This window comes from Mobula birostris, chromosome 8, assembly GCF_030028105.1.
Source record: "Mobula birostris isolate sMobBir1 chromosome 8, sMobBir1.hap1, whole genome shotgun sequence".
Taxonomy (NCBI): domain Eukaryota; kingdom Metazoa; phylum Chordata; class Chondrichthyes; order Myliobatiformes; family Myliobatidae; genus Mobula; species Mobula birostris.
In genome coordinates, this window is record NC_092377.1 from 124,963,377 (window position 1) to 124,977,327 (window position 13,951).

At 46.0% G+C, this 13,951-nt stretch overlaps 2 protein-coding genes across 3 annotated transcripts in view; both read right to left on the reverse strand.

The window, feature by feature from the left end:
- The window catches only part of LOC140202052 (myelin-associated glycoprotein-like), a 565,622-nt gene that overhangs the window by 188,279 nt on the left and 363,392 nt on the right, over positions 1 to 13,951 (reverse strand).
- The window catches only part of vwa11 (von Willebrand factor A domain containing 11), a 38,103-nt gene continuing 33,497 nt past the window's right edge, over positions 9,346 to 13,951 (reverse strand). For both annotated transcript variants that reach the window (XM_072266122.1, XM_072266121.1), the window contains one exon: positions 9,346 to 12,834. In XM_072266122.1, coding sequence (XP_072122223.1) covers positions 12,442 to 12,834 — 393 coding nt within the window. In that variant the 3' untranslated portion in view covers positions 9,346 to 12,441. The remainder of the gene's footprint in view (positions 12,835 to 13,951) is intronic.

Sequence of the window (13,951 nt, forward strand, 5' to 3'; positions counted from 1 at the left end):
GCACTCCAAAGGGGGAGGGAGAACAGCCAGAAGTCTTGGTGCGTATTGGTACCAATGACATAGGTAGGAAAAGCAAGGAGGGCCTCAACAGAGATTTTAAGGAGCAAGGTAGAAAGCAGTTTGAGGGAAGTTAAAACTAAAGTCACCAGGTCAGTTGTGACTGCAGGACTGGTCCATCAAGATGGACCCAGTGGAGAAGGAACTGTTCTGTGCTGCCGTTGCTAAGCTGGGAGCCTTGCTTGGTACACACCAAAAGCAGCCACAGAAGATTATGGGTGCTGCGAAGCAGTGAGCTGAGTCTCTTTAGCAATTGCATGCATGCCTTCCTCAAGATCCTTGTCCTGGTGCAATGCCAATGCCTGACTGGTTCTGCCAGCTGCAAATGTGCCAGCCAAAGAACCTAAAATCCCTGCTTCCCAATGTTATAATGGCAATTCTGGCAGCTGCTCTTATTCTGTGTGCCCTTGTCTTTGAGCTCCAGCCCTCAGTCTTTCAGTCTGATAAATCCAAGACTGTCTACATTATATCTCTGTCGACAGATTGTGCACTAGAGTGGGCAACGGCCCTATGGTTCCAGCAATCTCCAACTTGCTGTGATCTAAAGATGTTCGTGGTCACCCATGAACAGATTTTTTATGACCCAGTGACTGGGAAGCCAAGGGAGGGTCCGATCTATTGTAGACTTTGCAATAGAATTCTGGGCTCTGGGGTTTGAGGCCTGTCCCTTGCCCTGAAAGGTTCTATCTTTAAATGGCAAGCCCATCGGCTCTGGAGTAATCAAATACCGAACAAAGCCACTTCGTTTGACCATGGGGCCAACCACCATCTGTTACGGGGTCCTGAATTACCCCTATGAACTGTGCTTTCGAAAAGAGAGAAGCAGTTGTTCAACACAGCCACCTTGTAAAAAGAAAGAGAGAGGCAAAGACGGTTTTGAGATGGTGTTATGGTTTTTCGGCAGCTTGCTTACACTTTTGCAAGGACATTAGCAGCTTCCACGTTATTACAGAGAGAGAAGGGAGAAGCTGTTTATGAGACAGTTGGTATTCAGCATGGTGAGATAAATAGAAGGTCAGATGATAGATCTACAGGCACATGGTTTTGGACCCCGAATAAGCTTTGTTGTGCCCACAGAAAAAGTAGGTTTTGGAGGATTGATCAGGCGGATCGATTAGTGGCTCTTGCAGTGTGAAAAGGGTGTGACCTGGGGAGTTATTCTTGTGTCTAATCCTCGCCTGGGTTGATAATTCCACCAAAGAAGAATGACCCCCTTTGTTGTGGTCACAGTCGGTGACTTCTAAAGGATTTCGGAGGACAACGGGAAGATCGATGGCGTCAGCTCACCTGAAGACTCAAGTCTCTCTTTCTCTCTCTCCATCACTACTCAACTCAATACCACGAACTGAACTGAAGTTTACTCATCATCGTAAGACTATCTATTTAGCTCTAGACTTGAAGAAGCTTGGTTTTCATATATATTGAACACTTACTTATATATAATCATTGCTAACCTGTTTGATATATCTGCACTTATATTACTGTATTGCATAGTTACTAATAAATGATATTAGTTATTAGCAATACTGGACTCCAAAGTGTCTTCCATTTCTGCTGGTTCTTTAACCCGTCACAGGGTACATGACAAAATTGGGGCCTGCTTGCGAGATATGAACAAATTGGTTGGGGGGGCTTGTTTTAATTGATTGGGGAAAATATCTTTTGATTTGGTTGTGTGGAAAAACAGCAGAAATGGACGTTAGGAAATTTCTGGCATCCCCAAACCCTGTGGTTTTGAAGAGAGCTAAAAAGGATGAGTTGCAGAAAATTGTTGAGGAATTGGACCTTAAGACAGTAACGGAGAGTATGACTAATGTAGAAATTCAAAGAAAAATAGTTGAATATTATGTTTTGATAAAGCAATTTACTGAGGATGTGTTGAAAATGTTTGCTGAAGGTTAGGTACTTACTGAGGCTGAGCTTCAGCTTCAGTGGGAAAAATTAAAAACGGAGCATAAATTGCAAATAAAACAGCTCGAGGCTGATGAAGCAGAAAGCCAGAGGAACCATGAGGCTAGAGAGGCAGACAAACAGAGAGAGTTCAAAAGGGAAATGTGGCAGCAGAGAGGTTTAGTGTCAGATCCTGATGATTTTTACAGCTCAGAAGAGCTTGTTTTGTTTGATGAATTTAAAAGTTGTGTCCCCTATGATGTAAGGGCAAACCTAGAGGAAGAGGATGCCGCCACCCTGCGGGGGTCTGCTAAGAAAGCAGACAAAGTTGTTTCAACCCATGAGGTTGAGTTTACTCCAGATGAGAGTTTGCCAGGGAGTAGCTGGGAAGTTCCGGGCGACCTTGAATTTGAAACTGGGACAAGTGATGAAAGCCCAGAAGAGACAGCTGTCCCGATTGCCCATGTTCAGGTTTTTGAAGTACCTGTGGATTCACAGGGTACTGAACCTTGTGTTAAAGCTCAGTTAAGGTCTGAGGTGACTAACTTGGTTGGAAAGGAATGCAGTTCTTCTGTGTCAGATGGTCTTGGTTCAGTGAGTAAGGGGTTAACCTTGGTACCAGTGGAAATTGAGGATTCTCAGTCACTTATATTAGACAGTGTTCTAAAAGTTAGTGATGAGATAAAAATTGGTGAGGTATATTTTGTTGAAAGTATTAGAAAAAAATGTTGTTTCTGAACCTTTGAATAAAGTACTTGTGAAGGTTTGATTGGTTGTGCGACCTTTGACCCTGCTTGCAGGACAAAGGCCTGCTGAGGAAGTATGGGGCACTCTGTTGAATTTTGTTTTGATGTTTGGAGGTAAGCACTTTCAAGGTTATGATGTTATTCACGATGATGTAATGGCAACAAGTCAGAATAAAGGTCGTAGGAATGAGAAAAATGGATTGTTTGACCTTTTCCACAGACTTTCTAAGGCCAATCTTACTGTGAACCTCGCTAACAGTGAGTTTAGCCATGCCACAGTTACATATCTGAGCTATGTTGTAGGCCAGGACCAATTGGCTCCTGTACAGGGCAAGATTCAAGCTATTGCTGAGGTTCCTGTTCCGACTGGCAAGAAAGCTTTGAGAAGATTTTTAGGAATAGTATTATCGTAAGTTTTGTAAGAACTTTGCTGACATCATTCTTCCCCTAACAAAACACCCAGGGAAGAGTGAAATACTTGTGTGGAGTGATTTTTGCCAGGAGGCATTTGATCGTCTGAAAACCATCCTATGTTATCACCCTGTGTTCAAAGCACCTGATTTTTCAAAACCATTCTCGATAGCAACAGACGCTATTGATGAAGCTGCTGGGGCAGTACTGTTGCAGAAGGGTGTGGATCACATTGAACACCCAGTAGCTAATTTCTCAAAGAAATTTAATGGGCACCAGAAAAATTATTCCACTGTTAAAAAGGAATTACTAGCACTTATTCTGGCTTCACAACATTTTGATGTCTATGTTTGACCTGCCCAGGGACCACTTGTGGTTTACACGGATCACAATCCGTTGGTGTTTCAAACTAAGGTGAATGATAAGAATAGAAGGTTATTAAATTGGAGTCTGATATTGCAAGAATATGACCTGAAAATCAAACAAATGAAAGGTACTGACAACATTATAGCTAATTGTTTATCCAGATGTTAAGTTAGGAATTGTACACATTCTGCTTTGTTAACTGATGATTATACATGTATTGTTTCAAACTCTGTAATTTACATTCAAACTAAAATTTTTGCCTGCGTCAACATTTTTCTTTTGAAGGCGGGGGTGTGACGGGGTCCGGCATTATCCCAATGAACTGTGCTTTCGAAAAGAGAGAAGGAGTTGTTCAACACAGACACCTTGTTAAAAAGAGAGAGAAAGAAAGAGAGAGGGAGGCAAAGTCTGCTTTGAGTGGTGTTTACACTTTTGCAAGGACAGTAGTAGCTTCCACTTTATTACAGAGAGAGAAGGGAGGAGCTGTTTGTGAGACTGTTGGTATTCAGCATGGTGAGATAAATAAAAGGTCAGATGATAGACCTACAGGCACAAGGTATTGGACACTGAATGAGCTTTGTTGTGCCCACAGAAAAAGTGGGTTTTGGAGGATCGATCAGTAGCTCTTGCAGTGTGAAAAGGGTGTGACCATGGGGAGTTATTCTTGTGTCTAATCCTCGCCTGGGTTGATAATTCCACAACAGAAGAATGATCTCCTTTGTTGTGGTCACAGTCAGTGACTTCTAAAGGGTTTCGGAGGACAACGGGAAGATCGATGGCGTCAGCTCACCTGAAGACTCAAATCTCTCTCTCTCTCCCCATAACTACTCAACTCAATACCACGAACTGAACTGAACTTTACTCACAATCGTAAGACTATCTATTTACCCCTAGACTTGAAGAAGCTTAGTTTTCATATATATTCCACACTTACTTATATATAATCATTGCTAACCTGTTTGATATATCTGCATTTATGTTACTGTGCTGCGTAGTTACTAACAAATAAAATTAGTTAACAGCAATACTGGACTTCAAAGTGTTTTCCATTTCTAAACACAAAATAATCTGCAGATGCTGGGATCAACTTCAACAGGACCCCACCACTAAGCACATCTTTCCCTCTCCACCCCTCTCCGCTTTCCACAGGGATCGGTCCCTCCGTGACTCCCTTATCCACACGTCCCTCCCCACGGATCTCCCACCCGGCATTTATCCCTGTAAGCGTAAGTGCTACACCTGTCCCTCCACCTCCTCTGTTGCCACCATTCAGGGCCCCAAACAGTCCTTCCAGGTGAGGCAACACTTCACTTGTGAGCCTGTTGGGGTCATCTATTGCATCCAGTGCTCCCGGTGCGGCCTCCTCTACATCGGTGAAACCCGACGCAGATTGGGGACCGCTTCGTCGAGCACCTCTGCTCCGTCCGCCACAACAGACAGGATCTCCCAGTAGCCACCCACTTCAACTCTGCTTCCCATTCCCATTCAGAAATGTCCATACATGGCCTCCTCTACTGCCATGATGAGGCTAAACTCACGTTGGAGGAGCAACACCTCATACACCGTCTAGGTAGTCTCCAGCCCCTTGGTATGAACATAGAATTCTCAAACCTCCGGTAATTCCTTCCCCCTCCCTTACTCTACCCCTATTTCACTCTGCCCCCTCCTCCAGCTGCCTGTCACCTCCCTCATGGTTCTGCCTCCTTCTACTACTCATTGTTTTCCTGCCTATCATCTCCCCGCTTCCCCTCCCCCACTCTTTTGTCTTTCAATTTACTGTTTTTTCAATTGAACCTACCAGCCTTCTACTTCCAACCCACCCCTAACTTCTTTATAGTGTCTCTGCCCCTTCCCCGGCTGGAAACATCGACTCATCGTTTCCACGGATGCTGCACGACCTGCTGAGTTCCTCCGGTGTGTTGTGACTGTTTTCCATTTCTGCTGCTTCTTTACCCTGTCACGGGGTATGTGACACATGAAACAATTTCTCTGTATCTTCTCGAGTCCTCCCAAGACCCTCTGATAATTAGCTATCTGTGGCTGTGGCTTCGTGACCCACAGTTCTCTTGAGTCACTGGATCTCTTCCTCGTTGGAGTCCTGCACCTCTCCTGCGTCCCCAGTGGCTATGGTGCACCAAGAACCTGCTGCAGCAGTAAGTCCCTCAATCAATGTTGACTGCTCATTGGACCTTGCGCATGTGACCCTTGAATATCCTGATCTGAGAGAGGTATTTGGTGAAGAGTGAACTACTGAGTTTACACTCAGACTGTGCCATTGAACTTCTCCCTGATACTATTCCCTCTAGAGGTCAGTTGTATTCTCTCTCTACCCCATAAACGATGGCTCTGAAGATCAGCTTTATTCGCCCTTCCACTTCACCAGCCAGTGCTGGTTTCTTCCTTATTTCCAAGATAGACATTGGCCTTCATCCCTGTATTGACTATTGAGTTCTCAATAACATTATTGTTAAGAATCGTTATCTTCTCCCACTGATGTCGTCTACATTTGAGCTTCTACAGAGAGCCAACTGTAATGCCCTGTTTATGATTTCTACTGCTATGCCGTAGGTATTTCTTTTTAGCAATTCGTTCTCGTTTCTGAAAAGCGAGGGAAAAGTTGATGTGAAAGGTTTAAAGAGTACTTCAGCAGTTGATTTAAATTCTGAGCTGATTTTGGCTATTACAACATTGGTTGATAAATGTAGAAATATAACTGTGGATAACTGTGGAAGGTATCGTAGGCTTGTGAGTGTTCTCTGGAGGAGGGCTCACACCTGATGTGGAAGAAGTATGAGGCTTGGGCTGGGTAGACACCTCAGTTACTGAATGAATTTCAGTGCTCAGATGATATAAAAAAACAGACTGGTCGAGAGCTGACAGGGTCCGACGGCTGATATACTGAGGTTAATAAAGACGGAAAATCCTGGTGCCCCAACCTGTAATATTGTCATGCTAACTTATAGTTGTGTGTTTGCTTTGGTTTGTGAGTAGCCCTGGAGTCCTGCACATGTTTGTGTGTGAGGGATACTGTAAATGTGAGTCTGCAAGTGTGAATGTGTAAGTGTGTATTTACACATGAAGTGTGAGTGACCTCACCAGGTTATGAAGCCTGCCAGCTACCCCCACCTGGTTTGGCCTGTCTGTCGCAGTGGTGCACCAGGGTGTGGCTGCTATCACATGCAAACAGCTACTCAGAACCACAGCTGAGAGCTGAGTGTCTGATGGGGGCCAAAGGTGAGTGAGCTGCCCCAGAATGGACTCAACAAGCCCTTCCCTGTGCACCTCATACACCCTGGTGTATACCTGACCTTGCATGTGAAGTCAGCTCTGGAGGACTGGGACGATGAGATATACGGTGAGATCTAACAGCCAGGATGGCAGTTCTGCAGCGCCTCAGAGAGAGCAAAGGGCATGACAAGGTGCAGAAGAAGTCATGGTCATCCATTGCAACTAGGAAGACCCCCAGTCTGTGATCACACTCGTATCACTGGACCCTGGTTTCCAATGTTAAGGTGGAACTGCCCCAGTGCAATTGCTTTTCCTCTTGAAAAAAATCTCCTGCACAGGCTTTCCTGACTTCATGAGATAGGACGGGCAACCAACCCCATCTTCTCATTATTACCATCAGAGGGGGGGGTACAGGAGCCTGAAGACCCACGCTCAACAATTCAGGAACCGCTTCCTCTCCGCCATCAGATTTCTGAACTGTCCATGAACATTATCTCATTACTCCCTTTTTGCACTAATTTGTAATTTATACTAATTTTTGTCTTTGCACGGTACTGCTGCTGCAAAACAAATTTTGCATTAGTCGGTGATAGCAAACCGGACTTTGATTCTGAAACATATTAAACATACTGTAAATTACAGGCAGATGCTACAGCATTAGTGTGGTATATATAATATGAATTTGTGGGAATCAAGGTAAGATGAATGATTAGAAACAAGAGAAAATCTGCAGATGTTGGAAATCCGAGGAACACACACAAAATGCTGAAGGAACTCAGCAGGCCAGGCAGCATCTATGGAAAAAAGTACAGATGATGTTTCAGGCCGAGACCCTTTGGCAGGACTCGGGAAAAAATAAGGAGCAGATTTAAAAGTTGCGGGAGGAGAAAGAGAAAGACAGGATGACAAGTGAAACCGAGAGGGGTGGGGATGAAGTAAAGAGCTGACAAGTTGATTGGTGAAAGAGATACAGGGCAGGAGAAGGGGAGTCCAATACAGAAGGCCATGGATAAAAGAAAAGGGGAAAGGAACACCAGAGGGAGACAATGGGCAAGCAAGGAGATAAGGTGAGAGAGGTGAAAGGAGATGAGGAGTAGTGAAGGGGAGGCATTATTGTAAGTTTGAGAAATTGAAGTTCATACCATCAGGTTGACGTATTTTTCCTCCAATCTGAGTGTGGCCTTATTGTGATACTAGAGAAGGCCATGGACTGACATATCATAATGGGAATGGGAAGTGGAATTAATATGGGTGGCCACTGGGAAATCCCGTTATTTTGATGGACGAAGTGTAGATGCTCGGCGAAACGGTCTCGCAATCTACGTCAGGTCTTGCCGATTTGCAGGAGGTTACAGTGGGAGCACCTTTCTTTATTCGAAGAAAGGAGCTTCCCTTCTTCCAAAATCATCACTGTGCTCAACCACATCTGTTCCGTTTCATGCACATCTTCTCTTACCCCATCGTCCCGCCACCCTACCAGGGATAGGGTTCCTCTTGTCCTCACCTACCACCCCACCAGCCTCAGCGTCAAGCACCCTAATTCTCTGGAACTTCTGCTGTCTCCAATGGGATCTTACCACCAAGCAGATTTTTTCCCACTCCCCTCCCCCAAATTTATGTTTTCTGCAGGGATGGCACCAAACACAACTCCCTTGTCCATCCATCCCTCCCTCCTGGCACTTATCCTTGCAAGCAGAACAAGTGCTACACCTGTCACTACACCTCCTCCCTACCATTCAGGGCCTCAAACAGTCCTTCTGGGTGAGGCGATACTTCACCTGTGAGTCTGTTGGGATCATATACTGTGTCCGGTGCTCCCAGTGTGGCCTCCTGTAAATCGGTGAGACGGAACATAGATTGAAAGACCACTCCACCGAGCATCTATGCTCCGTCTGCCAGAAGAAGCGAGATTTCCCAATGGCCACGAATTTTAATTCCACTTCCCATTCCCATTCCGTCAATCCATGGCCTCCTCTACTGTTGTGATGAGGCCACACTCAGGTTGGAGGAACAACATCTTATATTCCATCTGGGTGGCCTCCAACCTGATGGCATGAACACTGATTTCTCGAACTTCTGGTAATGATCCTACCCCTTCACCATTCCCCTTTCTCTCTTCCCTCACTCACCTTATCTCCGTACCTGCCCATCGCCTCCCTCTGGTGCTCCTTCCTCACTTTTTTTTCTTCCATGGCTTTCTGTCCTCTCCTATCAGACTCCCCTTTCTCCGGCACGATATCTGTTTCACTAATCAACTTCTCAGCTCTTTACTTCACAGCCCCCCCTCCAGATTTCATCTATCGTCTGGTGTTTCTCTCTCCCTTCCCCACACTTTTAAAATCTACGCCTCATCTTTTTTCTCCAATCCTATCAAAGGGACTCAGCCCAAAACATCGACTGTACTTTCTTCCATAGATACTGCCTGACCTGCTGAGTTCCTCCAGCATTTTGTGAATGATCAGAAGATATATGTATTGCTGTATCATTGCATTGTTAACTTTGTCCACATCATGTGCCTTTAACTAGCTTAACAATATCAAAGTAAAAGGTGTGCATGACAAAAAAAAGAACAAAAATAATAGAAGATCTCCCAGACTGGAATAATCGCGTAGAAAAATCAAACAGCAAATTCAAGGATTTGAGTTGGAAAACAGGAATTTTAATTTGGAGTTTGGAATTCAATATCAGACAGGGTACAGCATACAATACATAGCTCAAAAGAAAATCAAAGATCCCCGCCATCTGGGCCACGACATCCCCTATGAGGTTAAAGAAGTTTAACTAGTCACCAAACACTAACAAACTTTTACTGATGTACCCTTGAAAGTATTCTGACTGGTTATATCATGGTCTGGTACGGCAATTCGAATGCTCGGGTAAGTAGGAAGCTGCAGGGAGCAGTGGACTCAGCCCAGTATTTTCATCATGGTCACATCGCTCCCACCACCGGTAGTGCCTCCAGCAAGTACTGCCTGAGGACGGCAATGTCCAGAATCAAAGACACCACCATCCGGGCCATGCCATTTTCTCTCAGCTTCCATCAGTCAAATTTGCGTTATTGTCCTAACTGTGTTCCTCCTTGTATAATTTTAGATAATTTACAATAAATTTTAATTTTTTTCTTGTGAATGTTGTGTCTCTGATTCTGTGTTGCTGTGATGCTGCAACAAGTAAGTTTTTCATTGCACCTTTGCACAAATGGACTTATGAATCTGATGATAAAGTCCAATTGTTCTTTCAAGAAGGATACTGTCTCACTAATGGAACGAGGGAGGTAAGAAGAACCACATTAAAAAAGTTTGTTGTTTTTTTATTAATAAAGCCAGCAGATAGGTACATGTTTAGGTTAGGTTTTTGAGCCAAACACGGGCAAATGGGACTATGGGGGTGATTTGTTCAGCATTGACCAGATGGGTCAAAGGGCCTATTTTTTGCTTTGTATCTCTATGACTTGACCTAGATGATGAAAATATATAAATGTTTCATCTCATCTCCCAAGATCAATAATTATCAGAGACGTGATATTATATTTTCAGGGCCAGAGAGGTGGTTAGACAGAATTCTTGACAGATAAGGTGAAACCATCCACTGAGAATTAGTGAGGTTAGAAGAAACATATTGAAAAAATTGAACAAAGAGTTTTTTTATTAATGAAACTAGCAGATTCTTTGCCAGGTACATAGATGAGAAAAGGTTAGAGGGTTACAGGCAAAACGTGGCAAATGTTGTCCAATTGACTGCCAATGCACTTGGAGAGCTCCTGCTTAAGGCTAAACACAGCACCTTCAGGGAATTTTGGAAAATAGGAGTTTTATTTTGGACTTCTGAATTCAATAACAAACTATGTACTGAGAATTCAGAACACAAAAATAAAATTAATGCACAGAAATAAAGTTGTCAAGCATTTTCGACCACAGCCAGGAGTTTAAATCCATGCTCTATTTTCAGAGCTAGAAAGGGTGTTCGACCTTTAGTGGCAGTTAATGAATGGAGTTAAGGTTCATTCATACACAAATGCAGGGACTTGAGGGGAGTAAGGGGGTGATTCAACCACTTAACATGGATAAGTGCGAGGTGCCGCATTTTGCGAAGTTACATTAGCACTGAACGTACACGGTTAACAATAATATATCAGAGAATGGTGTAGAGCAGCAGGACCTAGGGGTATAGATATATGGTTGCCTAGAAGGGTAGACAGGGTGGTGAAGGAGACATTTGGCACACAAGCCTTCACCAGTCAGGGCTCTGAGTACAGGAGTTGGCATGCCACAACACTTCACCTGCATATCTGCTGGGGTCATCTATCATATCCGGTGCTCATGATGCAGGCTCCTCTTTGTTGGTGAGACCTGCTGTAAATTGGGGGGCTGTTTCATCGAGCACCTCTAGACCATCTGCCAAATGCAGAGCTTCCCGGTAGCCAAGCATTTTAATTCCAATTCCCACTTCCATTCCAGCCATGTCAGTCCACGACCGCCTCTTGTGCCACAGTGAAGCCACCCTCGGGGTGGAGGAGTAGCACCTTGGATTCCATCTGGGTAGTCTCCAACCTATTCCGCACTCTGGCACGTTACCTCTTCTCACCTGCCTGTCACTTTCCCCTTGGACCCCTTTTCCTCACTCTCTTCCCCTGTCAGATTCCATCCTCTCCAGCTCTTCACTTATCACCTTCTAGTTATCCTCCTTCCCCTTCCCCCTCCTTTTTACTCTGACATCTTCCTCCTTTCATCTGGTCCTGGAGAAGGGTCCAGCATTTTGTGTGTTTGCTTTGGTTTTCCAGCAACTGCAGAATTTCTTATGTTTATCAGCTGTACAGGACATTGGTGAGACCACGCTTGGAGTACTGTGTGCAGTTCTGGCCACCCAACTATAGGAAGGATGTCATTAAGCTGGGGAGGGTGCAGGAAAGATTCCTGAGGGTGTTACTGGGACTGGAGACTTGAGTTATAAGGAGAGGCTGAACAGGCTGGGACTGTTTTCTCTGGAGCGAAGGAGGCTGAGAGGTGACCTTACAGGGTTTTATGAGACTATAAGGGGCAGAAACAAAGTGGATGGTCACAGTCTTTTTCCTCGTGTAAGAAAGTCTAAAACTAGAGGGCAGAGTTTTAAGGTGAGAGGGAAACAATTTAAAGGGGACCAGATGTGCAAATATTTCCATGCAGAGAATGTGGGTGCATTGAATAAGCTGCCAGACGTTGGGGTTGAGACAGGAACATTAACAATATGTGGAAGACACTTGGACAGATACATGGAAAGGAAAGGTCTGGAGGTATGGGACTGGCTTAAATGCAAATTTCAGTCAGCATGGACCAGATGGGCCAAAAGGTCTGTTTCTAGGCTTTGTGACTCTGTGACACTTGGACTGGTACACGGATAGGAGAATTTCAGAAGGGTAAGGGCCAAACATGGGCAAATGGGACTAGATGGATGAGAATCTCGGTCAGCATGGACCAGATGGGCCAAAGAGCCTGTTTCTGTTGTGTAGGGCTCTATGAAATTGGACAAATGCACAGATCGGAAGTGTACTGGGATACGGGACTAAATGTGCAGCATAAGAAACAGGAGCAGTATTAGGCCATTCAGCCCATTGAGTCTGCTCTGACTTACCCAGCTGAACAACTGTGACCTCTGGAAGGTGTGGGAGAGGGAATTTTTCACTGATCTTTTGAATGAGGGATGCATCTGGTGGGGGAGGGGGTGTCCACATGGAGTGCCCAGGGAGCAGGTTGGGCAGATCCTGCATTCAGAGCAGCAGAGAAGTGGCAAGGATAGAGAGGCTGAAGAGAGCAGCGGCCCCTCCGGAGATGGTGGAGGGCCCGGCCCGACTCCGGGCCTCGATGAAGCAGCTGCCCACATTGCCAGAGGCGTCCACCCCGAGCAGGGTGATGGAGGGGTGACAGCAGGTGGAGTTGTACTCCACCAGTGTCAGGCGGAACTCCCCTTCCTGCTCCTGCTCGATGGTCAGGTTCCCATTATCATGGCGAGCCCGGACCCTGGCCCAGGCAGGGCCTCGCTCAGAGAACTCAGCCTGGAGGCCCCAGGTCTGCTCGGTGCAGTCCTCCTCCTGCTCCTTCTTTGCAGGACAGTGGCCGGTCAGTGCGGTGGTTCGGCAGGTAGGAGGGTCCACGTCCACATTCTGTGGGTTCAGAGTCAGGATTAGTAAGGGAATGTGGGGTACGTTCAGTGAGCACATGGCACGTGTCACCACCCTTCCCGTAGTGTGCTCTCCATATCACCCCTCCCAAACTGTTCCTCCCCACCGCCACTCCCAAAATAATCCTCCCCGCCGCCACTCCCAAACTGTTCCTCCCCGCCGCCACTCCCAAAATAATCTTCCCCGCCGCCACTCCCAAACTGTTCCTCCCCAAAGCCACTCCCAAAGTAATCTTCCCCGCCGCCACTCCCAAACTGTTCCTCCCCGCCGCCACTCCCAAAATAATCTTTCCCGCCGCCACTCCCAAAATGTTCCTCCCCGCCTCCATTCCAAAATGTTCCTCCCCACCGCCACTCCCAAAATGTTCCTCCCCGCCGCCACTCCCAAAATGTTCCTCCCCGCCGCCACTCCCAAAATAATCTTCCCCGCCGCCACTCCCAAAATGTTCCTCCCCAAAGCCACTCCCAAAATAATCTTCCCCGCCGCCACTCCCAAAATGTTCCTCCCCAAAGCCACTCCCAAAATGTTCCTCCCTGACACCACTTCCAAAATGTTCCTCCCCGACATCACTCCCAAAATGTTCCTCCCTGACATCACTCCCAAAATGTTCCTCCCCGACGCCACTCCCAAAATGTTCCTCCCCAAAGCCACTCCCAAAATGTTCCTCCCCAAAGCCACTCCCAAAATGTTCCTCCCTGACACCACTTCCAAAATGTTCCTCCCTGACATCACTCCCAAAATGTTCCTCCCCGCCGCCACTCCCAAAATAATCTTCCCCACCGCCACTCCCAAAATGTTCCTCCCCAAAGCCACTCCCAAAATAATCTTCCCCGCCGCCACTCCCAAAATGTTCCTCCCCAAAGCCACTCCCAAAATGTTCCTCCCTGACACCACTTCCAAAATGTTCCTCCCCGACATCACTCCCAAAATGTTCCTCCCTGACATCACTCCCAAAATGTTCCTCCCCGACGCCACTCCCAAAATGTTCCTCCCCAAAGCCACTCCCAAAATGTTCCTCCCCAAAGCCACTCCCAAAATGTTCCTCCCTGACACCACTTCCAAAATGTTCCTCCCTGACATCACTCCCAAAATGTTCCTC